We start from the raw sequence: 26,931 nt of genomic DNA on the forward strand, positions 1-26,931 counted from the left end.
TCTATTTTACACAATGATTGTAAAGGTGTTGTCATTGTGTAAAATAGAAAGCATACAGTTTTTAAAGGTAACTTTCCACTTTCCATTGGGATTCCCTGGTGGCTCAGAGGGTAAAGCGTCTGCCTACAATGCAGGACACCCGGGTTCGATCCCTGGGCCGGGAAGATGCCCTGGAGAAGGAAATGACAACCCACTCCAGTACTTTTGCCTGGGAAATCCCATGGACTGAGAAGCCTGGTAGGCTACAGTCCACAGGGTTGCAGAGTCGGGCACGACTGAGCCACTTCACTTCACTCCGCTTTCCATTACGGAATATTGGCTATATTGTCTATGTTGCACAGGGCATCCTCGAACCTATCTTATACGCAGTAGTCTGTACCTCCCACTCCCCACCTCTATATCGTCCTCACCCCAAACTGGTAACCACTGTATCTGTGAGTCTGCTTCTTTTATGTTAAAAATAATATACATTAAAATTTGAGTTTATAAGTAATAACAAGTCCTTCGTTCTAGTAAATTTTTCAGATTTTGAAAGAAATAAGTTATCTATCTGATATATATAATGAAAAGACTGTATGAATCATGTGTGTGCTAAATTGCATCAGTTGTGTCCGACTCTGTGCGACCATGCGGACAGTAGCCTGCCAGGCTCCTCTGTCCGTAGGATTCTGCAGGCAAGAATACTGGAGTGGGTTGCCATTTCCTCCTTCAGGAGATCTTCCCAACCCAGGGATCAAACCTGCATCACTTATATCTCCTGCATTGGCAGGTGGGTTCTTTAGCCCTAGTGCTACCTGGGATAATAATAATAGGAACTGAGTACCTTCAGTATATCAAAACTTTGTATAATCAACTTGTTTAATTATCACAACACTGGCGCCAAGTAGGTATCAATAATTGTCCCAACTCTTACAAATACTAAGTTAACAGAATGAAATTTGAAACAAAGTCTGTCTTAGGTTCCAAAATCTATCCTCTAATAGTCTCTTGTGGTGTAGAGAAATGTTATACAACTGAATTCTGGCTGGCTGAAATAAGTGAACTAAACTGGGCAAAAAGATAAGAGGTTGCAGATAATAGATGCTGCCTGATTAGACTGGCAGACCTAAGCAGTAAGTAGGACATACCTTTGAATTGAAAAGCAAGGATTTTCCCTCCAGTGCTGTCAATACATTCAGAAGAGTTTCTTAACATTAATATCCAGGGCTTATCAAGTGAATCTGAATGATAGTCAGGTAGAATAAACAGAAAATGACTAATGTATTATACTGATTGTTATAGAAGCATCACCCACTAATTCCTTATAAGACCTTGTCAATGGATAAACTAGGGTCTCCTTCAAAAAAGAAGAGTCAGTATCCCCTGAATGTTGCTCACATGTCTATAAAAAAATCAGTTTTCTACCCCTTGAACATTAAACTGATGATCCCCAAGGGAATTAATTGATGGAAAACTCATGCTTGCTTTCAGTTAAATCCTAAAATTAGGTTTAAGCTAAGCAAAACAAAACAACAAAAAGACATGGTTTTAACTGGTTGAATATTAAAAGGAAGGATGAGAAAATAATTACTTCTCCTTTATGCATGAGTTCTCCAGAGTTTAAGGGAGATGTGAGTAGATTCTAATACTGTCTTTTTTGTTTTAATAATTCATATTATAGATTGGTCATCATAAAGTTAATCCCAGGTTGGTATTCTTGCTTTCTGAGCATGCTTCTCAGTCACCTCTCCTCACATTTAATTCAAGGGCCCAAGGAATACAGACTTTTAGCATGGGCTTCAAGAAAATAACGTTCAGAAAGTAGATTATAACATTGCAAAAAAAAAAGTCTTAGTATACATTTCTAAATAAGAAGTAAATTATTTGGAGGTGTTTGCACCACAATTCTCTCTTGGCATCGGAAAGGAAGTATTAATATTAAATAGTTCTAATTAGAATTTGAATAATAGGCAGATACTTCTTCAAATATCCTTTGAGAGTCAGAAACAAGATGATAATTCAAAAACTATATATCATACAACCAAATGTTTTTGAATAAAATAAAACCTAACTTAAAAGTTTTGATTAACAAAAACCAACTTTTCTTTTAATTAACTCTTTATTATTTGACATTTATATACATTAAGTATATAGCTGTTTATACAAATTCTAGGAAGATATTCCAAATGCAAAATTATGATTATAAAGTATAACAAGATACATGAAGGAAGAATGTGATTGAGTGCCAAATTTGTAATCACTTATCTAATATGTCACAGTCCTTTTATTCCAAAAAATGTTCACATGGGAACTCTAAAATGGGCAATTATTTATCAAAAGAATAAATGATTTTCATTATGTAGAACCTGGAAAGGGACACGATGCAAAATAAAGATTCTTCAGAATTTTTTTATGGAGTTGCAAGTAAGACAACAGAACCTAAGGCTATAAGGACCTGTCCAAGTAGAATATTTATATTAAGTATGCCTTTATTGCTTGATTGGTAGAGTTGCTCTGTCAGCCACTTTTGGTTGAAGGATGGTGCACTATAGACACCAGGAAAATTTTTTCGACCACAGCCGTATCCGTAACTGGTAATTCCCATTACAAAATATCGTTTACGTTCTGGTAGGTAGCACATTAATGGTCCACCACTATCACCCTATTAAAAAAGTCCCAAAATAGTATTAGTTACTTCCAGTAGGCTTTAAACAACAATAAATCTGGAATAAATTAATCACACTAATCATATATTTATATAAATATACATTTTTAACTTCTAATTTATAAAGATGCATAGATTTTCAGTTTTATATTCCAACTGAAACAGGTATTCAGTCTGGCCTGTTATTTTTGAGGAACCATATAGCTGGTGGATAAATTTTCCACCTGCATAGTTTTGAACCAAAATACTATAAATCGAATTGTTTGGATTTTTTAGTGTAGTTACTCAGGAGGAATATAATTTAGGAACTGTGCAAAATACTATAAATATTGTCTATTAGAATACTTGTATTAATGCTATGTAGGAATGGTAGAACTAAGATATATAATGGATTCATTTAGGTGTGTGTGTGGTTTGCTAACTAGAGGACAGGAGTGAACAGGCATCTTGCAAGACATGGCATCTTTCTGAGTGTTGACATTGACTGGTGCAGGATCATAGGAATAAATAGCTAAGCATGCAATGCAGGAGACTGGGGTTCGATCCCTGAGTCAGAAAGATCCCCTGGAGAAGGGCATGGCAACCCACTCCAGTACTCTTGCCTGAAGAATTCCATGGACAGAGGAGCCTGGTGGGTTACAGTTCATGGGATCACAGAGTCAACATGACTGAGAAGCTAACATTTAATGGTATTACAAATGACAAATCTTTGTCATGGTTTATACTCGACTGTTAATACACTGAAACACCATTACTGAAGAGTATTAATCATTCAAAACAATAAGGACACTGAGATAACTGTTTTAATGCTTAAAGTTTAAAGACCATGTTTCTAAGGTGTTTTCAAATTCTCTATATAAGGAAAGCATTAAAAAACTATTTTTTGACAATTAGAATGTTTCATTTATGAATGCAATTAAATTAGATTGAATCCTTCTTTTCAGTAAGATTTTTAAGGAAAAAGATACAGGAAAGATAAACCCTGAATAGCAGAAATGAAAATGAGTAGGAAAAGATCAGAGCATGGGGCACTGTTTGGGAGTGATGTGCTGGTAGATTTAGAAGCAGTGAAGAAAAAAGAGGAATAAAGAAAGATTTAAAAGCCACAAGGGACAAAACAAAAAACCAGATAAATTGGATTTTGTAAAAAAAAAAAAAAAAAAAAAATCACAGATGGGAATTCCCTGGTGGTCCAGTGGTTCAGAATCCACCTGCTGATACAGAGGACATAGGTTTGAGCCCTGGTTTGGAAAATTTCACAGGGTGCAGGGCAACTAAGCCTCTGTGCCACAACTACTGAGCCCCTGCTCTAGAGCCTGAGGCTGCAACTACCGAACCCTGCACCCTCTAGAGCCAGTGCTCTGCAACAAGAGAAGCCACTACAATAAGAAGCCTGCAATTAGAGAGTATCCCCCTCTCGCTGCAACCGGAGAAAGCCCATGTGCAGAAAGAAGACCCAGTGCTGCTGCTGCTGCTGCTAAGTCGCTTCAGTCGTGTCCGACTCTGTGCGACCCCATAGATGGCAGCCCACCAGGCTCCCTGTCCCTGGGATTCTCCAGGCAAGAACACTGGAGTGGATAGCCATTTCCTTCTCCAATGCATGAAAGCTAAAAGTGAAAGTGAAGTCGCTCAGTCGTGTCCGACTTTTAGCGACCCCATGGACTGCAGCCTACCAGGCTCCTCCGTCCATGGGATTTTCCAGGCAAGAGTACTGGAGTGGGATGCCATTGCCTTCTCTGAAAGACCCAGTGCAGCCAAAAACAAAAAGTGAGAAAAATAAAAAAAACACGATGGGACTTCCCTGGTGGTCTAGTGGCTAAGACTCTGTGCTCCCAGATCTGAGACTTCAATTACCACAACTAAAGATCCTGCGGTGAAGGTTGAAGATCCCGAGTGCCACAATTAAGACCTAGCACAGCCAAGTAAATATTGAAAAAAAAAAAAAAAATCAAAGATGGCCCTTCCCTGGTGGCCCAGTGGTAAAGAATCTGCTTGCCAGTGCAGGAGACACAGGTTGATCCTTAGTCAAGGAAGATCCCACATGCTGTGGAGCAACTAAGCCCAGGTACCAGAACTACTGAGCCTGTGCTGTAGATCCTGGGAGCTGCATGTGCTGAGCCCACGTGCCACACTAGCGAAGTCTGCGTGCCTAGAGCTCTTGCTGTGCAACAAGAGAAGCCACCACGATGGGAAGCCTGCACACCGCAACAAAGAGCAGCTCCTACTCACCACAACTAGAGTACAGCCTGCGTAGCAGTGAAGACCCAGCACAGCCAAAAAGAAATAAAGTTGTTTCTAAAAATCATTAAACAAAACAGAAACAAACCACAGACATAGAAAATAAACTGATGATTACCAGAGGGGAAAGGGATAGAGAGGAATAAATTATTTAGAAGTATGGAATTCACAGATACAAACTACTATACATAAAATAGATAAGCAACAAGGATTTCAGTATCTTGTCATAACAATAATGGAAAATAATCTGGAAAAGTATACACATACAACTGAATCAATTTGCTGTACACCTGAAACTAATACAATATTGAAAATCAATTGTATTTCTATTTAAAAAAAGATAGACAATAATAAGTGCTGACAAGGATGTGGAGAAATTAGAAACCCAAATAATCACGATGGTGTGATCACTCACCTAGAGCCAGACATCCTGGAATGCGAAGTCAAGTGGGCCTTAAGAAGCATCACTAGGAACAAAGCTAGTGGAGGTGATAGAATTCCAGTTGAGCTATTTCAAACCCTGAAAGATGATGCTGTGAAAGTGCTGCACTCAATATGCCAGCAAATTTGGAAAATTCAGTCAGTGGCCACAGGACTGGAAAAGGTCAGTTTTCATTCCAGTCCCAAAAAAGGCAATGCCAAAGAATGCTCAAACTACCGCACAATTGCACTCATCTCACACGCTAGTAAAGTAATGCTCAAAATTCTCCAAGCCAGGCTTCAACAGTACATGAACTGTGAACTTCCAGATGTTCAATCTGGTTTTAGAAAAGGCAGAGGAACCAGAGATCAAATTGCCAACATTTGTTGGATCATCGAAAAACCAAGAGAGTTCCAGAAAAACATTTGTTTCTGCTTTATTGACTATGCCAAAGCCTCTGACTGTGTGGATCACAACAAACTGTGGAAAATTCTGAAAGAGATGGGAATACCAGACCACCTGACCTGGCTCTTGAGAAATCTGTATGCAGGTCAGGAAGCAACAGTTAGAACTAGACATGGAACAACACACTGGTTCCAAATAGGAAAAGGAGTATGTCAAGGCTATATACTGTCACTCTGCTTATTTAACTTATATGCAGAGTACATCATGAGAAACGCTGGGCTGGAAGAAGCACAAGCTGGAATCAAGATTGCCGGGAGAAATATCAATAACCTCAGATATGCAGATGACACTACCCTTATGGCAAAAAGTGAAGAAGAACTAAAGAGCCTCTTGATGAAAGTGAGAGAGGAGAGTGAAAATGTTGGCTTAAAGCTCAACATTCAGAAAACGAAGATCACGGCATCTGATCCCATCACTTCATGGGAAATAGATGGGGACCCAGTGGAAACAGTGGCTGACTTTATTTTTTGGGGCTCCAAAATCACTGCAGATGGTAATTGCAGCCATGAAATTAAAAGATGCTTACTCCTTGTAAGGAAAGTTATGACCAACCTAGACAGCATATTCAAAAGCAGAGACATTACTTCGCCAACAAAGGTCCATCAAGTCAAAGCTATGGTTTTTCCTGTGGTCATGTATGGGTGTGAGAGTTGGACTATAAAGAAAGCTGAGTGCTGGAGAATTGCTGCTTTTGAACTGTGGTGTTGGAGAAGACTGTTGAGAGTCCCTTGGACTGCAAGGAGCTCCAGTCAGTCCATCCTAAAGGAAATCAGTCTTGAATATTCATTGGAAGGACTGATGCTGAAGCTGAAACTCCAATACTTTGGCCACCTGATGCAAAGAGCTGACTCATTTGAAAAGACCCTGATGCTGGGAAAGACTGAAGGCAGGAGGAGAAGGGGATTACAGAGGATGAGATGGTTGGATGGCATCACCAACTCAACGGACATGAGTTTGAGTAAACTCCAGGAGTTGGTGATGGACAGGGAGGTCTGGCATGCTGCAGTCCATGGGGTCTCAAAGAGTCAGACACAACTGAGCGACTGAACTGAACTGATACATTGCTGAGATGGCCAAAAGGCACATGAAAAGATGCTCAACATCACTAATTATCAATATTAGAGAAATGCCAATCAAAACTACAATGAAGTATCATCTCACACCAGTCACAATGGCCATCGTCAGAAAATCTACAAACAGTAAATACTGGAGAAGGTGTGGAGAAAAGGGAACTCTTCTACACTGTTAGTGGGAGTGTAAATTGGTATAGCTGCTGTGGAGAACAGTATGCTGCTGCTGCTGCTAAGTCGCTTCAGTCGTGTCCGTCTCTGTGCGACCCCATAGACGGCAGCCCACCAGGCTCCCCCGTTCCTGGGATTCTCCAGGCAAGAACACTGGAGTGGGTTGCCATTTCCTTCTCCAGGAGAACAGTATAGAGGTTCCTTTAAAAACTGAAACTATAACTACCATATGACTCAGCAATCCCACTCCTGGGTATATACCCAGAGAAAACTATATTTCAAAAAGATTACATGTACTGCAACATTCATTGCATCACTGTTTACAATAGCCTGGACACAGAAACAACCTGAGTGTTCATCAACAGACGAATGGATAAAGAACATGTGATACACATATACGATGGAGTATTACTCAGCCATTAAAAAGTGATGCTGTTTGCAGCAACATGGATGAACCTCGAGACTGTCATACTGAGTGAAATAAGTCAGACACAGACAAATATATGATATTGCTTATATGTGAAATCTAAAAAAAAGGAGTACAAATGAACTTGGTTACAAAATAGAATTAGAGTCACAGATGTAGAGAACAAACTCATGGTTAATAGGGGATCAGAGGGGAGGGGTAAATTGGGAGATGGGGATTAACATATACCCACGACTAGATTTAAAGCAGATAACTAAAGAACCTGCTGTATAGCACAGGGAACTCTACTTAATGTTCTGTAATGACCTATATGAGGAAAGAACCTTAAAAAAGTGAATATATGTGTATATATGTGTGTGTGTGTGTGTGTATAACTGATTCACTTTGCTCTATACCTGAAACTAACACAACATTGCAAATCAACTATATTCCAATAAAAAACAGAAGAAGTCTCAAATTGTTGCACAAGAATGTAAAATGGTGTAGGCACTTTGGAATACAGTTTGACAGTTCTTTAAAATGTTAAGAATTGACTCAGCAGTTCCACTCCTATGTAGAATTTCCAAGAGAAAGAAAAACATACTTACACATAAAAACATGTACACAAATATTTATAGCCATGTTATTTGTAATAGCCAAAAAAGCAGAAATAGCTTAAATATCCATCTACAAATGGATGGATGAATAAAATGTGACATATCCAAACCATGGTATATTATTTGGCAATAAAATGAAAAGGTATTAATACATGCTATAATGGAGACAAACCTTGAAAACATTATGCTAAGTAAAAGAACCTAGTCACAAAAGACCACAAATTGAATGATCCTGTTCATAGGAAATTTCCAGAATAGGCAAATCTCTACAGGCTAATGGTTGCCTTAATGGGAAGAGTTTTTTTTTTTTTTTTTTTTGAGGGGGGTGACAAAAGTGTTCTAAAAATTAGATTACGGTAATGGTTCACTACTCTAAATATAAAACCCCCCACTTTTAAATGGGTGAATTATAAATTATAAATTGTACCACCTTTAAAAAGGTGGTAATGAAAAAAAAAAGATTCAAGGCAAATATCTCTTAAGGTTGATCATGATTGTAGAAACCAAGGAATCAGGCAAGCACGATGATTTGGATTGTTGGAATACTTAAAAAGGAGAAAAATAATTTAGACTTGAGAATTAAGACTTCACCAGAAAGTGATCAAAGACTTGTTCAGTTCCTTTCTGTCTTTAGAAAATATTGCTAATGAAAATTATTTGGTCTTACCCTGCAAGAATCAAAAATTCCATCTTCATCACCTGCACAAATTGAGGTGTTAGGAACTATACCCCCATAGCTCCTCTCAGAATTACAGAAACTTCGAGAAATATAATGCACTTCTGCTTCATGTAACTCTTTGGTAACATTACCTATTAACAACAACAACAAAAAAATACCAGTTAAATTATTTTGGAGAGCAGACATTTTGATAGCAATATGAAATGTTCATGTTCAACAGGTTTTCTTTCCATAGTGACTGATTGAACAATTATGTAAAATTGTATCCAGATATGTATGCATGTATGAATGCCTGGAGATATGGTGAAAGAAAGTCTACCAAGTCTTAACGATAGTTATCTCTAGATAGTAGGAATTTCAGGTTACTTTTTTTTTTTAATGTTTGCTCTCTTGTGTTTCTTGGAGGTCTCACAGAAGGATCTGTAGTGTTGCAAAATAAAACTATAAAAATTATCAAGGGCTAAAGAAGTAAATGGGGTCACAAAGAGTCGGACACGACTGAGCAACTGAACTGAACTGAAAGAGGTAAATGCTGAGGTCAGTCTTATGTTGTAAGTTGTGAATAATTTTAATTAAATTTTCTAATGATGCCGTCTTGCAAAATGTTGAACGTGAAAATAAAGCAGATTTCTAATTCATGTATTCCCATAACTTCTATGCTTATTCTTGAACATAAAGTGGTTCTTTGCTACAGAAAAGATAGGAAGATACAAGATAACACTTCAGATTATTCTAAGATTTATCCACAGAAAAGCTACTGTAACAGCAGCATCTGATACCATCAGACTGTCTCAGAATTGCAGTTATCACATGTGGAAGCTGAATATTTTATGTGCACCACATTCTTCCTTGGCTTTTCAAGTAATAAGACATTTTACCCTTTACTGCAAGTGGGAAAATGACCAAACTGTTCCATTCACAGAATTCCATTCTCCTGGAATTAGTCTAGAGGTGACTATATTTGGTATAAGCCTGCTGCTGCTACTGCTGCTAAGTCACTTCAACCATGTCCGACTCTGTGTGACCCCATAGACAGCAGCCCACCAGGCCCCCCTGTCCCTGGGATTCTCCAGGCAAGAACACTGGGGTGGGTTGCCATTTCCTTCTCCAATGCATGAAACTGAAAAGTGAAAGTGAAGTTGCTCAGTCATGTCCAACTCTTCGAGACCCCATGGACTGCAGCCTACCAGGCTCCTCTGCCCATGGGATTTTCCAGGCAAGAGTACTGGAATGGGTTGCCATTGCCTTCTCCGTTGGTATAAGCCTAGTCAATTGGAATACTTATCCAGCTTTTTTAACTGGAGCTGCCAGAGAATAGGAGAAGGGAATGGCACCCCACTCCAGTACTCTTGCCTGGAAAATCCCATGGATGGAGGAGCCTGGAAGGCTGCAGTCCATGGGGTTGCTGAGGGTCAGACACGACTGAGTGACTTCATTTTCACTTTTCACTTTCATGCATTGGAGAAGGAAATGGCAACTCACTCTAGTGTTCTTGCCTGGAGAATCCCAGGGACGGGGAGCCTGGTGGGCTGCTGTCTATGGGGTTGCACAGAGTAGGACATGACTGAAGTGACTTAGAAGCACCAGCAACCAGAGAAGAATCTGTTTCACCCTAGTCACATGATTAGCTATTAATATAAGTTTAAATCAGCCTGCAGCCATAGTTCCACACTTATGAGGACAGGCAGCCTGAGAAAGGAAAGTCAACATGGATAGAGAATAAGAAAAGGAAATAAAAATAAAGTATATCTAATGACATCCAAATTCCTGGATCAGTGCTTCCTAGAGGAAAGACGCATTTCTACCCTTGGTTTTCAAATAATTAAAGTAATACTGGCTGTATATAAAAGAGTATATGTAACATAGATGTTAACCAGATATAATAATGGAATGAACATCTGTAAACCTACTACCTGATTTATGAACAATACTAACCCAGTGTGATATTGGTGTAGGGTTATTCAAAATAACTAGCGATTTTTGAAGTGAATAGGAGAAAGAGAGTCCAGAAATAGATGCCTGTGTTTTCTGTTCTGTTCCACTGGTTACTTAGAATATTCTTGCACAAATACTATACTGCTCAATTACAAACACCCTCTTCCAACAACACAAGAGAAGACTTTACACATGGACACCACCGGATGGTAAATACCGAAATCAGATTGATTATATTCTTTGCACAAAGATGGAGAAACTCTATATATATAGTCAGCAAAAACAAGACCGGGAGCTGACTGCGGCTCAGATCACAAACTCCTTATTGCCAAATTCAGACTTATATTGAAGAAAGTAGGGAAAACCACTAGACTATTCAGGTATGACCTAAATCAGATCCCTTATGATTATACACTAGAAGTGACAAACAGATTCAGGGATTAGATCTGATAGACAGAGTGCCTGAAGAACTATGGATGGAGATTCTTGACATTGTACAGGAGGCAGTGATCAAGACCATCCCCAATAAAAAGAAATGCAAGAAGGCAAAATGGTTGTCTGAGGAGGCCTTACAAATAGCTGAGAAAAGAAGAGAAACAAAAAACAAAGGAGAAAAGGAAAGATATACCCATTTGAATGCAGAGTTCCAAAGAGGAGAGATAAGAAAACCTTCCTCAGTGATCAATGCAAAGAAATAGAGGAAAACAATAGAATGGGAAAGACTAGAGATCTCTTCAAGAAAATTAGAGATACCAAGGGAACATTTCATGCAAAGATGGGCACAATAAAGGACAGAAATGGTATGGACCTAACAGAAGCAGATAAGAAGAGGTGGCAACATTACACAGAAGAACTATACAAAAAAGATCTTCAGGACCCAGATAACCATGATGTTGTGATCACTCACTTAGAGCCAGACATCTTGGAATGTGAAGTCAACTGGGCCTTAGGAAGCATCACTAGGAACAAAGCTAGTGGAGGTGATGGAATTCCCACTGAGCTATTTCAAACCCTAAAAGATGATGCTGTGAAAGTGCTGCACTCAATATGTCAGCAAATTTGGAAAACTCACCAGTGGCCACAGGACTGGAAAAGGTCAGTTTTCAAAATACCAAAGTGCTCAAACTACCATAGAATTGCACTCATCTCACACACTAGCAAAGTAATGTTCAAAATTCTCAAGCCAGGCTTCAACAGTACATGAACCGTGAACTTCCAGATGTTCAAGCTGGATTTAGAAAAGGCAGAGGAACCAGAGATCAAATTGCCAACATCCACTGGATCATCAAAAAAGCAAGAGAGTTCCAGAAAAACATCTCCTTCTGCTTTACTGACTATGCCAAAGCCTTTGACTGTGTGAATCACAACAAACTGTGGAAAATTCTGAAAGAGATGGGAATACCAGACCACCTGACCTGCCTCTTGAGAAATCTGAATACAGTTTAGGAAGCAACTGTTAGAACTAGACATGGAACAACAGACTGGTTCCATATCGGGAAAGGCTGTATATTGTCACCCTGCTTATTTGACTTATATGCAGAGTACATCATGAGAAATGCTGAGCTGGAGGAAGCACAAGCTGGAATCAAGACTGCTGGGAGAAATACCAATAACCTCAGATATGCAGATAACACCACCCTTATGGCAGAAAGTGAAGAAGAACTAAAGAGCCTCTTGATGAAAATGAAAGAGGAGAGTGAAAAAGTTGGCTTAGAGCCCAACATTCAGAAAACGAAGATCATGGCATCTGATCCCATCACTTCATGGCAAACAGATAGGGAAACAATGGAAACAGTGAGAGGCTTTATTTTGGGGGACTCCAAAATCATTGCAGATGGTGACTGCAGCCATGAAATTAAAAGACGCTTGCTCTGTGGAAGAAAAGTTAGACAGTTAAAACCTAGACAGCATATTAAAAAGCAGAGACAAAAAACAAAAAAGCAGAGACATTACTTTGCCAACAAAGGTCTGTTTAGTCAAAGCTATGGTTTTTCCAGAAGTCATGTATGGATGTGACAGTTGGACTATAAAGAAAGCTGAGCGCCAAAGAATTGCTGCTTTTGAACTGTGGTGTTGGAGAAGACTCTTGAGAGTCCCTTGGACTGCAAGGAGCACCAACCAGTCCATCCTAAAGGAAATCAGTCCTGAATATTTATTGGAAGGACTGATGCTAAAGCTGAAACTCCAGTACTTGGCCACCTGATGCGAAGAGTTGACCATTGGAAAAGACCCTGATACTGGGAAAGATTGAAGGTGGGAGGAGAAGGGGACGACAGAGGATGAGATGGTTGGATGCCATCACTGAGTCAATGGACATGAGTTTGAGTAAACTTCCCTGGTTATGGACAGGGAAGCCTGGCATGTTGCAGTCCATGGGGTTGCAAAGAGTCGGACACAACTGACTGACTGAACTGATATAAATTATTATATAGATACAAGGATTTAAGATTATAATTATTTCTTCTTTGACATAGGAGTTATTTAGTAGTATATTTAAAATTTTTCAAATGTGTGATTTAAATTTTTTTGGTCATTTTTAAAGAAGCTTTATTTATGTTTAATTTACATAACAATTCTCAGACTGTAAGAAGGCAGTTCAATGATTTTTGGTAAATTTATACCAGGCTCACATCCAGTTTTAGGATACTTCCACTCCAGTGAGTCCTCTCCATGCCCAGTTGCAGTCAGTTCTCACCTCCAGCCTCACACTCAGAAAATGACTGATAGAATTTCTGTCTCTGTAGGTTTGCCTTTTCTAGGAATTTTGTATAAATAAATCAGTTGATCATAAACATAAGTTGGGTTGTTTGGGGGTTTTTTTGGACTCTGTATTGTGTTCCATTGATCTCTGCTATGTTTAACCAACCAGCACTGCAGAAATACAAAGGATCATAAGAGACTACTACAAGCAAATATACACCAATAAAATGGATACCTTAGAAGACATGGGCAAATTCTTAGAAAGGTACAATCTCTCAAGACTCAACCAAAAAGAAACCAAATTTGAATTAACAGTACTGAAAGTGAATCAGTAATTTAAAAACTCCCAACAAACAAACAAATATCCAGGACCAGATGGCTTCACAGTTGAATTCTACAGATATCACAAAAAAGAGAAAATTATAGGGCAGTATCACTAATGAACATAAATGCAAAAATCCTTAACAAAATACTAGCAAACAGAATCCAACAATGCATTAGGAGGATCATATATCATGACCAAGTTGGATTCAGCCCAGGGATGCAAGGATTTTCCAAGGTCTATAAATCAATCAGTTTGATACATTGTATTAACAAATTGAAAAATAAAAACAATATGACCATCTCAATAGATACAGAAGAATTTTTATAAAATTCAACATCAGTTTACAAGAAGAGCTCTCCAGAAAGTGGGCATAGAGGGAACATACTTCAACATAATAAACGCTATAACTAACATCATACTCAATGGTGAAAAGGTCAAAGCATTCCTTCTAAGATGAGGAACAAGACAAGGATGCCCACTCTTGCCACTTTTATTCAACATAGTTTTGGAAGTCCTAGTCACAGTAGTTGAAGAGGAAAAAGAAAGAAAAGGAATCCAGACTGGAAAGGAAGAAGTAAAACTGTCATTATCTGCAGATAACATGATACTATACATAGAAAATTCTAAACATGCTACCAGAAAATAAATCAATACCATACTGTCTTAATGGCTGTAGTTTTTACTATAGGTAAATTTAAATTAGGTAGAGTAACTTAGTTTTGTTGTTCTTCAAAAAAACTTTTTGACTATTCAAAAAATATCAAGAAATCAAGGTTCTTTGCCTTTCCAAATACATTTTAGGATCAACTTGTCAAATTGTATAAAAAACTTTGCTGGGATTTTGATAGGGATTGCATTGAATATATGGGTCAGTCTGAGGATAATAGCCATATTAACAATATTGAGTCTTTGAATCCATGAATGTAGTATGTCTTTCAATTTATTAGGTCTTCTTTAATTTCCCTGTGTAACATTTTGTAGTTTTAAGCATACATGTTTTGCACATTTTTAGTTTTTTTAAAATCTTAATTGGGATTCGTTGAGCTTCTTTATTTTAAATTAAAGTTTTGTGTTGTTTTTCTTTTTCCATGAAATTCAGGTAGTTTGGGGCCATTATTTTCTTCAGCTATTTTTTTGTCCCCATTTTTTCTCTCTTTCCTTTCCAGAAATCCCACCATATGTATGCTGGTATACTTGATGTTGTGCCACAGGCCTCTCTGAGTGTGTTTATTTTTCTTCAAGAATTTTTTCTGTTTTCTCCAGATTATATTATTTCTGTTCTGTAGTTTAAGTTTACAGATGCTTTCTTGTGCCATATCAAATCTCTAGAATTTCCATTCGGTCCTTTTTTAAATTGTTTATTTCTCCACAGGCATTCCCTATTTGTTAAGTCATTGTCATTACGGTTTTAATTCTTTGAACAATAATTTGTTTAATTTGTCAAACATATTTAAAGAGCTGCTTTGAAGTCTTTGCTGTATTCAACATCTAAACCTCTCCAGAGTCAGTTTCTATTGACTACTTTTTTCCCCTGAATATAGGTCACATTTCTGTGGGTTTGTTTGGTTTTTTTTCTTAGTTTTTTGGATGTCTTACAGTATTTCTGTTGAAAATTGTGCATTTTCAGATTAATGTACTGTAACAACTCTGGGTTTTGATTCTCTTCTCAACAATGTTGTTGTGTTTTCTTAAAAATAACTTGCTTGGACTTAAACTGTAGAATCTGTGTGTCCCACACTGTGTGACTGTTGATGTCTCTGCTCAGTCTTTTAATTCTGATTTTTACCTTTTAACCTGCCTTCACAGGGCTTATCCATGTATGTGTATAGTTTACTAATCAGTTAATGATTTGGGCTTTCATCCTCTGCTGATGAATCTATGTATGGTTTGGGGAGCATGTTCAGAGTTCAGTCAGATTTCAAGTCTGCCTTGGTTTTCATTTTATGCTAAGCTCTCTCAGGTTTTTTTCCCCACACGTGTATACATGTGTGTTTCCCAGTAAACCAAGGATGTTTGGAGAGCTTATCTAGCCATTCTGTAGCTGTCTAATTTTGAGGTTCTTCTTGTCAAATTTCTGAACTTTTCCACTCCTGGCTGCATCTAGGATCACAATCCCAGACCAGCAGAGCTGTGTGTTCCCCCATTCATCTCTTGCTGAGTCCAATACTTGTTTAAAATTTATTTAAAAAAATTTTTATTTAGTTTTTTGAATCAATTACTTTTATTGACAGTGCTGCTGGCCTGGATTATCAACTACTACTCCAAATCAAGTCCATATCCTCTGGTAGCAAGATCCTTTTTCCTCATGATCCTCTTGATCCTCTTGATCTTGGTAAAGCTATTATACTGACTGATCTGAAGGGGAGTTAGGAGCAGCCACAGCAAGAAAACTACAAGTTCCTCTTTTTACCCAAATTTCTAGATGCTTATAATAAACAAATACTCTTCAATTTATTGTGCGTTTTTATTTCCAGGGCTCTGAAATGGTTGCTTTTGACAGTTTTTGAGTTTTTTTTCCAATTTATGCTTATGTTGGGGGATGAGGATTTGCCAACCTCCTTATTCCATCATATTCCCATCTCTCTTATTTCTAAATTAATTGTAATCAGAGTATATAGTCTGTACATTACCTGTCCTTCAAACTTGGAGATTTTCTTTATGGCCTAGTTAGCGGTCAGTTTTTATAAAGGTTCTACCTGTACTTGAAAAGATGAAAGTGTCTGATTTTGGGGTGCAGAATTTTCTGATTTGGCTATTAAATCAAGCTTGCTAATTCAAACATTATAATTTTATTATTATTATTTTTTTACAACCAACACTTTTATTTGCATTTATTTTTTGCAGCATTTATTCCGGGGCCATAAGTTTTCGTTTCTTCAGTTTCTTCTGGGATATCTTTTTCCTTCTGTGCAACCTCCTCTTCTGGTTTAGGAACAATCTGTTCTTTTTCAGTAAGGATCATCTCAATATGACAGGGAGAGCTCATGTAGGGGTTGATCCAACCGTGAGCTCTGTAAGTCCTGCGCCGCATCTTGGGGGCTTTGTTCACCTGGATGTGCTCAGTGCCCAGAGAAGCTACATCTAAGCCCTTAAGTTCAGCATGACTCTCTGCATTGTTGAGCATGTGCAGTAAAATCTCAGCACTCTTTTTGGGCCGCCGACCCTGCGTCCAGCCCCAGTTTGGCCTGTGCACACCCACCAGCTCCACCGCTGTAATGACAGAATGGCACACATTGCTTCTTTAAAGTGACATCCTTCAGATACTTGGTGGCTTTTCGGATATGCATACCCATTACGGCCTGGGCAGTTTCACGAGTGTTCTTAAAGTGAACACGAAGATTTGAACCTCTTGATTTGCATGATTTTGTGGGGTTGTCTGGGTCAAGTGAATAGCCCACCATTTTTAGAGGTCACTCAGGCCACTTACTGGAAAAGCAAACATTATAAATCTTTACTAATTTTTCATCTGCATAATATGCCAATAATAAAAGAGTTGTGTGAAAATTCCCTACTATCATAGGGAAGTTATAATGTTTGTCGTACAATTCTATTTTTCTTTAATATTGTCTGCAGAGACTGTTTTCTATTTTTTTTAATTCCTTCCATTAGTTCAGATAGTCAATTTTTTGTGCACCTTTGTGTACTGTAGAAAATACATAGCAATCAACTTGTTTGATACTAAACAGTACACTAAATAAAAAGGATACTAAATTTGATTCCTTATAGCCAGAAGCTTATCATTTAAGATAAGCAGATCTGCCACAGAACTTGCTTTATCACCTAGGAGTCTCAGAAACTATAGAAACACTTGGAACCATCATTCTCTCTGAGATAGTCTAAAAGTTTAAGTGTCTTGACATGTAGGCACATATAACAAAAGAAGTCTCTATTTCTGCTTTGGAAGATAAATTTCTCTCTCCCACAAGGAAGAAAAAAACATAGAAAATTAAAACACATTTTCTTTTCACTGGTTTATAAAGACCTACTGTTTAAACTCATGATATAAAGAGATATAAAAACATACATAAAAGAATTCACCCTCTGCCGATTATCAGGAAAACCTGTATCAGCAAAACTCAGATTATAATTACCTTCTTCTTTTGTTCTTCCCCAGCCACTTATAAAACATGTTGTGTTTTTGTTTAGTCTTTGGAAAACACCAAAAGGTAGACAAATAGGCTGAATGTAATTATTATAACGCACTGCTTTTTTTAAGTGAAAAAGTGCAATATCATTATCATAAGATTCCACGTTGAAGTCTGGATGGATAATGATTGCATTAACTTTGATCTTCTTGCTGTATGGCTCACTCCCTTTTATATTATTAGTTCCAATCACAGCTCTCCATATTACAGGATTTCTGAAAGAAAGTAAATGCTTTTGTTATAAACATGGTTATTTAAGTAAATATTCTTTTTCTCCCACTAGTTTTTGTTTTTCTCATGTTAGATTAATAACAAAAAAAAATTAATCCTACTTTCATCTGACAAAGTCGTATCAAGGAAAAACCTAACTACTGTGATGTAGTTTTGAAAGGAGAAAAAGATCGGTGGGACAGAAAGTCTCAAACGGATTCAAGTACCTGAGAAGAACTCCTTATTGCCAAACTCAGACTTAAATTGAAGAAAGTAGGGGAAATGACTAGACCATTCAGGTATGACCTAAATCAAATCCCTTATGATTATACAGTGGAAGTGAGAAATAGATTTAAGGGCCTAGATCTGATAGATAAAGTGCCTTATGAACTATGGAATGAGGTTCGTGACATCGTACAGGAGACAGGGATCAAGACCATTCCCACAGAAAAGAAATGTAAAAAAGCAAAATGGCTCTCTGGGGAGGCCTTACAAATAGCTGTGAAAAGAAGAGAAGCGAACAGGAAAGATATAAACATCTGAATGCAGAGTTCCAAAGAATAGCAAGAAGAGATAAGAAAGCCTTCTTCAGCGATCAATGCAAAGAAATAGAGGAAAACAACAGAATGGGAAAGACTAGGGATCTCTTCAAGAAAATCAGAGATACCAAAGGAACATTTCATGCAAAGATGGGCTCGATAAAGGACAGAAATGGTATGGACCTAACAGAAGCAGAAGATATTAAGAAGAGATGGCAAGAATACACAGAAGAACTGTACAAAAAAGATCTTCACGACCCAGATAATCACGATGGTGTGATCACTCACCTAGAGCCAGACATCCTGGAATGTGAAGTCAAGTGGGCCTTAGAAAGCATCACTATGATGGTACTGGCACAAAGAAATATAGATCAATGGAACAAAATAGAAAGCCCAGAGATAAATCCACGCACATATGGGCACCTTATCTTTGACAAAGGAGGCAAGAATATACAGTGGATTAAAGGCAATCTCTTTAACAAGTGGTGCTGGGAAATCTGGTCAAACACTTGTAAAAGAATGAAACTAGAACACTTTCTAACACCATACACAAAAATAAACTCAAAATGGATTAAAGATCTAAACGTAAGACCAGAAACTATAAAAATCCTAGAGGAGAACATAGGCAAAACACTCTCTGACATACATCACAGCAGGATCCTCTATGACCCACCTCCCAGAATATTGGACATAAAAGCAAAAATAAACAAATGGGACCTAATTAACCTTAAAAGCTTCTGCACATCAAAGGAAACTATTAGCAAGGTGAAAAGACAGCCTTCAGAATGGGAGAAAATAATAGCAAATGAAGCAACTGACAAACAACTAATCTCAAAAATATACAAGCAACTCCTACAGCTCAACTCCAGAAAAATAAATGACCCAATCAAAAAATGGGCCAAAGAACTAAACAGACATTTCTCCAAAGAAGACATACAGATGGCTAACAAACACATGAAAAGATGCTCAACATCACTCATTATCAGAGAAATGCAAATCAAAACCACTATGAGGTACCATTTCACGCCAGTCAGAATGGCTGTGATCCAAAAGTCTACAAATAATAAATGCTGGAGAGGGTGTGGAGAAAAGGGAACCCTCTTACACTGTTGGTGGGAATGCAAACTAGTACAGCCACTATGGAGAACAGTGTGGAGATTCCTTAAAAAACTGGAAATAGAACTGCCTTATGATCCAGCAATCCCACTGCTGGGCATACACACTGAGGAAACCAGAAGGGAAAGAGACACGTGTACCCCAATGTTTATCACAGCACTGTTTATAATGGCCAGGACATGGAAGCAACCTAGATGTCCATCAGCAGATGAATGGATAAGAAAGCTGTGGTACATATACACAATGGAGTATTACTCAGCCATTAAAAAGAAAACATTTGCATCAGTTCTCATGAGGTGGATGAAACTGGAGCCTATTATACAGAGTGAAGTAAGCCAAAAAGAAAAACACCAATACATTATAATAACACATATATATGGAATTTAGAAAGATGGTAACAATAACCCTGTGTACAAGACAGCAAAAGAGACACTGATGTATAGAACAGTCTTATGGACTCTGTGGGAGAGGGAGAGGGTGGGAAGATTTGGGAGAATGGCATTGAAACATATAAAATATCATGTATGAAACGAGATGCCAGTCCAGGTTTGACGCACGATACTGGATGCTTGGGGCTAGAGCACTGGGACGACCCAAGGGATGGTATGGGGAGGGAGGAGGGAGGAGGGTTCAGGATGGGGAACACATGTATACCTGTGGCAGATTCATTTTGATATTTGGCAAAACTAATACAATTATGTAAAGTTTAAAAATAAAATAAAATTAAAAAAAAAGAAGAAGAAAGCATCACTATGAACAAAGCTAGTGGAGGTGATGGAATTCCAGTTGAGCTATTTCAAATCCTGAAAGATGATGCTGTGAAAGTGCTGCACTCAATATGCCAGCAAATTTGGAAAACTCAGCAGTGCCCACAGGACTGGAAAAGGTCAGTTTTCATTCCAATCCCAAAGAAAGGCAATGCCAAAGAATGCTCAAACTACCGCACAATTGCACTCATCTCACACACTAGTAAAGTAATGCTCAAAATTCTCCAAGCCAGGCTTCAGCAATACGTGAACCGTGAACTTCTGATGTTCAAGCTGGTTTTAGAAAAGGCAGAGGAACCAGAGATCAAATTGCCAACATCCTCTGGATCATAGAAAAAGCAAGAGAGTTCCAGAAAAACATCTATTTCTGCTTTATTGACTATGCCAAAGCCTTTGACTGTGTGGATCACAATAAACTGTGGAAAATTCTTCGAGATGGGAATACCAGACCACCTGATCTGCCTCTTGAGAAATTTGTATGCAGGTCAGGAAGCAACAGTTAGAACTGGGCATGGAACAACAGACTGGTTCCAAATAGGAAAAGGAGTACATCAAGGCTGTATATTGTCACCCTGTTTATTTAACTTATATGCAGAGTACATCATGAGAAATGCTGGGCTGGAAGAAGCACAAGCTGGAATCAATATTGCTGGGAGAAATATCAATAACCTCAGATATGCAGATGACACCACCCTTATGGCAGAAAGTGAAGAGGAACTAAAAATCCTCTTGATGAAGGTGAAAGAGGAGAGTGGAAAAGTTGGCTTAAAGTTCAACATTCAGAAAACGATGATCATGGTATCCAGTCCCACCATTTCATGGGAATTAGATGGGGAAACAGTGGTAACAGTGTCAGACTTTATTTTTGGGGGCTCCAAAATCACTACAGATGGTGACTGCAGCCATGAAATTAAAAGACACTTACTCCTTGGAAAGAAAGTTATGACCAACCTAGATAGCATATTCAAAAGCAGAGACATTACTTTGCCAACAAAGGTTCGTCTAGTCAAGGCTATGGTTTTTCCTGTGGTCATGTATGGATGTGAGAGTTGGACTGTGAAGAAGGCTGAGCGCCGAAGAATTGATGCTTTTGAACTGTGGTGTTGGAGAAGACTCTTGAGAGTCCCTTGGACTGCAAGGAGATCCAACCAGTCCATTCTAAAGGAGATCAGCCCTGGGATTTCTTTGGAAGGAATGATGCTGAAGCTGAAACTCCAGTACTTTGGCCACCTCATGCTAAGAGTTGATTCATTGGAAAAGACCCTGATGCTGGGAGGGATTTGGGGCAGGAGGAGAAGGGGATGACAGAGGATGAGATGGCTGGATGGCCACTGAGTCGATGGACGTGAGTCTGGGTGAACTCCGGGAGTTGGTGATGGACAGGGAGGCCTGGCGTGCTGCGTGCGATTCATGGGGTCGCAAAGAGTCGGACACGACTGAGCTACTGATCTGATCTGAGCAGTTCTTATCAATGGACAAATGGATGAATTATTCAATAAATGGTATTGGAACTAACAAGTTTGAAAAGTGAAATAAATTAAATCTCTGAAAAATATTAAACAGTAAAATAAACTCCAAATGGATTAAATATTTAAATACACAGATCTTTTAAATAAAGACTTATCTTTCAGAGACACATAAAGTGGTATGTCTGAGATTACTTTCAAAATAATTGGAGGGGGAGTTGGCAAGAATAAAGATGAAATAAGATCAGGCATGAGCTGATGAACCGAAGCTTCGTAATATGTATTGGGAATTCACTAAACTGTTTACTTTTTAACATTTTTGAAATCCTTGAATAAAATATTTGGATATTAAATTAGGATGAGAGGTTTAAAACTTAAACTGGAAAGAAAATATAGATGAATATATAACTTTGATGTTGGGAACGACTTATATATTCCTCTGGACTGTATCTTTGTGAGAAAGGACTTTATAAAGCAAGACACTAAATGTAAAAGAAGCAACTAATGGATCTCAAACTACCGCACAATTGCACTCATCTCACATGCTAGTAAACTAATGCACAAAATTCTCCAAGCCAGGCTTCAGCAATACGTGAACCGTGAACTTCTGATGTTCAAGTTGGTTTTAGAAAAGGCAGAGGAACCAGAGATCAAATTGCCAAAATCTGCTGGATCATCAAAAAAGCAAGAGAGTTCCAGAAAAATATCTATTTCTGCTTTATTGACTATGCCAAAGCCTTTGACTGTGTGGATCACAATAAACTGTGGAAAATTCTGAAAGAGATGAGAATACCAGACCACCTGACCTGCCTCTTGAGAAATCCATATGCAAGTCAGAAAGCAACAGTTAGAACTGGACATGGAACAACAGACTGGTTCCAAATAGGAAAAGGAGTACGTCAAGGCTGTATACTGTCACTCTGCTTATTTAACTTATATGCAGAGTGCATCATGAGAAACGCTGGGCTGGAAGAAGCACAAGCTGGAATCAAGATTGCCAGGAGAAATATCAGTAACCTCAAATATGCATATACACCACCCTTATGGCAGAAAGTGAAGAGAACTAAAAAGCCTCTTGGTGAAAGTGAAAGAGGAGAGTGAAAAAGTTGGCTTAAAGCTCAACATTCAGAAAACGAAGATCATGGCATCTGGTCCCATCACTTCTTGGGAAACAGTAGAAATAGTGTCAGACTTTATTTCTTTGGGCTCCAAAATCATTGCAGATGGTGACTGCAGCCATGAAATTAAAAGACACTTACTCCTTGGAAGGAAAGTTATGACCAACCTAGATAGCATATTCAAAAGCAGAGACATTCCTTTGCCAACAAAGGTCCATCTAGTCAAGGCTATGGTTTTTCCAATGGTCATGTATGGATGTAAAAGTTGGACTGTGAAGAAAGCTAAGTGCTGAAGAATTGATGCTTTTGAACTGTGGTGTTGGAGAAGACTCTAGAGAGTCCCTTGGACTGCAAGGAGATCCAACCAGTCCATTCTAAAGGAGATCAGCCCTGAGTGTTCTTTGGAAGGAATGATACTAAAGCTGAAATTCCAATACTTTGGCCACCTCATGTAAAGAGTTGACTCATTGGAAATGACTCTGATGCTGGGAGGGATTTGGGGCAGGAGGAGAAGGGGACGACAGAGGATGAGATGGCTGGATGGCATCACCGACTTGATGGACATGAGTTTGAGTGAACTCCGGGAGTTGGTGTTGGACTGGGAGGCCTGGCGTTCTGCGATTCATGGGGTCACAAAGAGTTGGACATGGCTGAGCAACTGAACTGAATGGATCTTGACAGTCTTTTAAAAAAAAGCAAGCAGAAATCAAACTAAACCAAAAAATCTTTTATAGGTCAAAAATTAACAATTAAAGCCCCAAGTGGTTAATAGTTACTGCATTTGAATTTGGTTTGGAGGAACTATTTACTTTATACCCTGTTGTTTACAAATGCTAAAGCTCTTCTCATCCTTCAAATTGGCAAACTGTGTGTATGCATATTTGATGATTATGCTCAGTACAGACAAGAGTCAGAGGAACAAAGTTACTCTCATTCATTGGGGAAAATACAAATAGATGGGTACTTTGGCAGCATGTACCAGTAACCTATAAAAACTATGTTGTATTTGACACTGCAATTCAGCTTTCTAGAATTTATTCCAAGGAAGTAGAAGATATTTAGCTATCTTAAAAGTGGACTAGGTAACCTCTAAAAACTTTGTAAAAATATTTTAAAGTCCTAGTTCTATTGTGTTTAAAAGGAAATTATAGCTTAAATGCTTTAAGCTACTTTTAAATACCTGTATACATGTTAGGAAGCAACAGTTAGAACTGGACATAGAACAACAGACTGGTTCCAAATAGGAAAAGGAGTACGTCAAGGCTGTATATTGTCATCCTGCTTATTTGACTTATATGCAGAGTACATCATGAAAAACGCTGGGCTGGAGGAAGCACCAGCTGGAATCAAGATTGCTGGGAGAAAAATCAATAACCTCAGATATGCAGATGACACTACTCTTATGGCAGAAAGTGAAGAAGAACTAAAGAGCCTCTTGATGAAAGTGAAAGAGGAGAGTGAAAATGTTGGCTTAAAGCTCAACATTCAGAAAACGAAGATCATGGCATCTGGCCCCATCACTTCATAGGAAATAGATGGGTAAACAGTGGAAACAGTGGCTGACTTTATTTTTCTGGACTCCAAAATCACTACAGATGGTGATTGCAGCCATGAAATTAAAAGACGCTTGCTCCTTGGAAGGAAAGTTATGACTAACCTAGACAGCATATTAAAAAGCAAAGACATTACTTTGCCAACAAAGGTCCATCTAGTGAAGGCTATGGTTTTTCCAGTAGTCATGCATGGACGTGAGAGTTGGACTATAAAGAAAGCTGAATGTCAAAGAATTGATGCTTTTGAACTATGGTGTTGGAGAAGACTCTTGAGAGTCCCTTGGACTGCAAGGAGATCCAACCAGTGCATCCTAAAGGAGATTAGTCCTGGGTGTTCATTGGAAGGACTGACGCTAAAGCTGAAACTCCAATACTTTGGCCACCTGATGTGGAGAGCTGACTCATTTGAAAAGACCCTGTTGCTGGGAAACAGTGAGGGCTGGAGGAGAAGGGGACAACAGAGGATGAGATGGTTGGATGGCATCACCGACACAATGGACATGGGTTTGGGTGGACTCTGGGAGTTGGTGATGGACAGGGAGGCCTGGCGTGCTGCGGTTCATGGGGTTGCAAAGTCGGACACGACTGAGCGACTGAACTGAACTTTTAAATAATGTTTCTTTTCTTTCTTGAATTAAATTATCTTTAAAGATAAAGATAAAATTAATTTATCTTTCTTGAATTAAAATTTTTTCAGTTTTATTGAGAAATAATTGACATACATCATTGTATAAGATTAAGGTGTACTGCACATTGATCTACATATATTGTAAAGTGATTACCACAAAAGGTTTAAGTAACATCCATTATCTCATTTATATGCAATAAAAAGGAAAGAAAAAAATTCTCCTTGTGATGAAAACTCTTAGGACATACTCTCTTAACAATTTTCCTGTATATCATACAGCAGTCTTAACTATACTCATCATGTTGTACGTTATATTCCTAGTTCTTATTTATCTAATGATGGAAGTTTGTACCTTTGACTACTTCTCCTCCAATATCCCTTCTCCCCACAGCCTGCCTCTGGAAACAAGCCACAAATCTCATCTCTTTTTCTCTGAATTTGGTGGGGATTTTTTATTTTTTTGGATTCTACTTATAACAGAGAACATGCAGTATGAATTTGTCTGTCAGACTTATTTGACTTAGCATGATGCCTTCAAGATCCGTCCACAGTGTCACAAATGATAGGATTTCCTCATTATTTATGGCTAAATTATACACACACACACACACATCACATTTCTTTACTTTTTTATCCATTCATCCATTACTTGTCACTTAGAAGCTGTTATAAATAATTCTGCTATGAACATGGGGTGCAGGTATCTTTTCGAGTTAATGTTTCATCCCTTTTGGATATAGTCCCAGAGATAGAATTGCTGGATCATGTTATAGTACTATTTTTAATTTTTTGAGAACCCTCCATACTGTTTTTCCATAGTAGATATACCAATTTATATACTCCTATAAGCAGTTCACAAGTGTTCCTTTTCCTCCATATCCACACCAGCATTTGTTAGCTGTCTTTTTTGATGATGGTCATTGTAAGGTAATATTTCATTGTGGTTTTAATTTACATTTCCCTAATGACTAGTGAGTTGAGCATCTTTCTGGGTACCTGTTGACCATTTATCTTCTCTGGAAAAATATCTACTCAGATTCTATACTCATTTAAAAAATCTTATGATCCTTTGTATTTCTGTGGTATAAGTTATACTATGTCCTTTTGCATTTATAAGTTTGTTGATTTGGGTCCTCCCTCTTTTTTCCTTGGTAAATAAGTGTTTATCCATTTTGTTTATCTTTTCAAAGAACCAACTCTTAGTTTGGTTAATGTTTTATATATTTTTGGTATCTATTTAACACTGTGCTAATCTTTATTATTTCCTTCCTTCTAATTTTAGGTTCAGTTTCTTCTTTTTCTAGTTCCTTCAGGTACAGAGGTGGGTTCTTTATTTGGTATTATCTTGCTTCTTAATATATACATTTATTGCCATGAACTTCTCTCTTAGAACTGCTTTTGCTGCTTAAGTTGTGTTTCCATTTTTGTCTCAAAATCCTTTTTAAATTTCTCTTTTAGTTTCTTCTTTGATCCATTGGTTTCCTAGGAGAGTATTGTTTAATTTCCATGTATTCATGCATTTTCCAATTTTCCTCTTTTTATTGATTTCTACTTTCATGCTATTGTGTTCAGAGAAGATCCTTGGTATGATTTCGGTCTCCTTGAATTTGCTGACTTGTTTTGTGGCCTAACATATGGTCTGTCATAGAAAATGTTCCATGTGTACTTGAGAAGAATGTATAGTCTGCTGCTGTTGGCTAGAAGGTTGTCTATGTCTG

General features: G+C 38.1%; 1 protein-coding gene across 1 annotated transcript in view; it reads right to left on the reverse strand.

The window, feature by feature from the left end:
* Window positions 1–2,109: 2,109 nt before the first annotated feature.
* The window catches only part of TMPRSS12 (transmembrane serine protease 12), a 36,622-nt gene continuing 11,800 nt past the window's right edge, over window positions 2,110–26,931 (reverse strand). The window contains exons 4-6 of the mRNA XM_070788747.1: window positions 17,763–18,031; window positions 8,700–8,842; window positions 2,110–2,641 (exon numbers count right to left, since the gene is read on the reverse strand). Coding sequence (XP_070644848.1) covers window positions 2,390–2,641; window positions 8,700–8,842; window positions 17,763–18,031 — 664 coding nt within the window. The 3' untranslated portion in view covers window positions 2,110–2,389. The remainder of the gene's footprint in view (window positions 2,642–8,699; window positions 8,843–17,762; window positions 18,032–26,931) is intronic.

Source organism: Bos indicus, chromosome 5, assembly GCF_029378745.1.
Source record: "Bos indicus isolate NIAB-ARS_2022 breed Sahiwal x Tharparkar chromosome 5, NIAB-ARS_B.indTharparkar_mat_pri_1.0, whole genome shotgun sequence".
Classification (NCBI taxonomy): Eukaryota; Metazoa; Chordata; class Mammalia; order Artiodactyla; family Bovidae; genus Bos; species Bos indicus.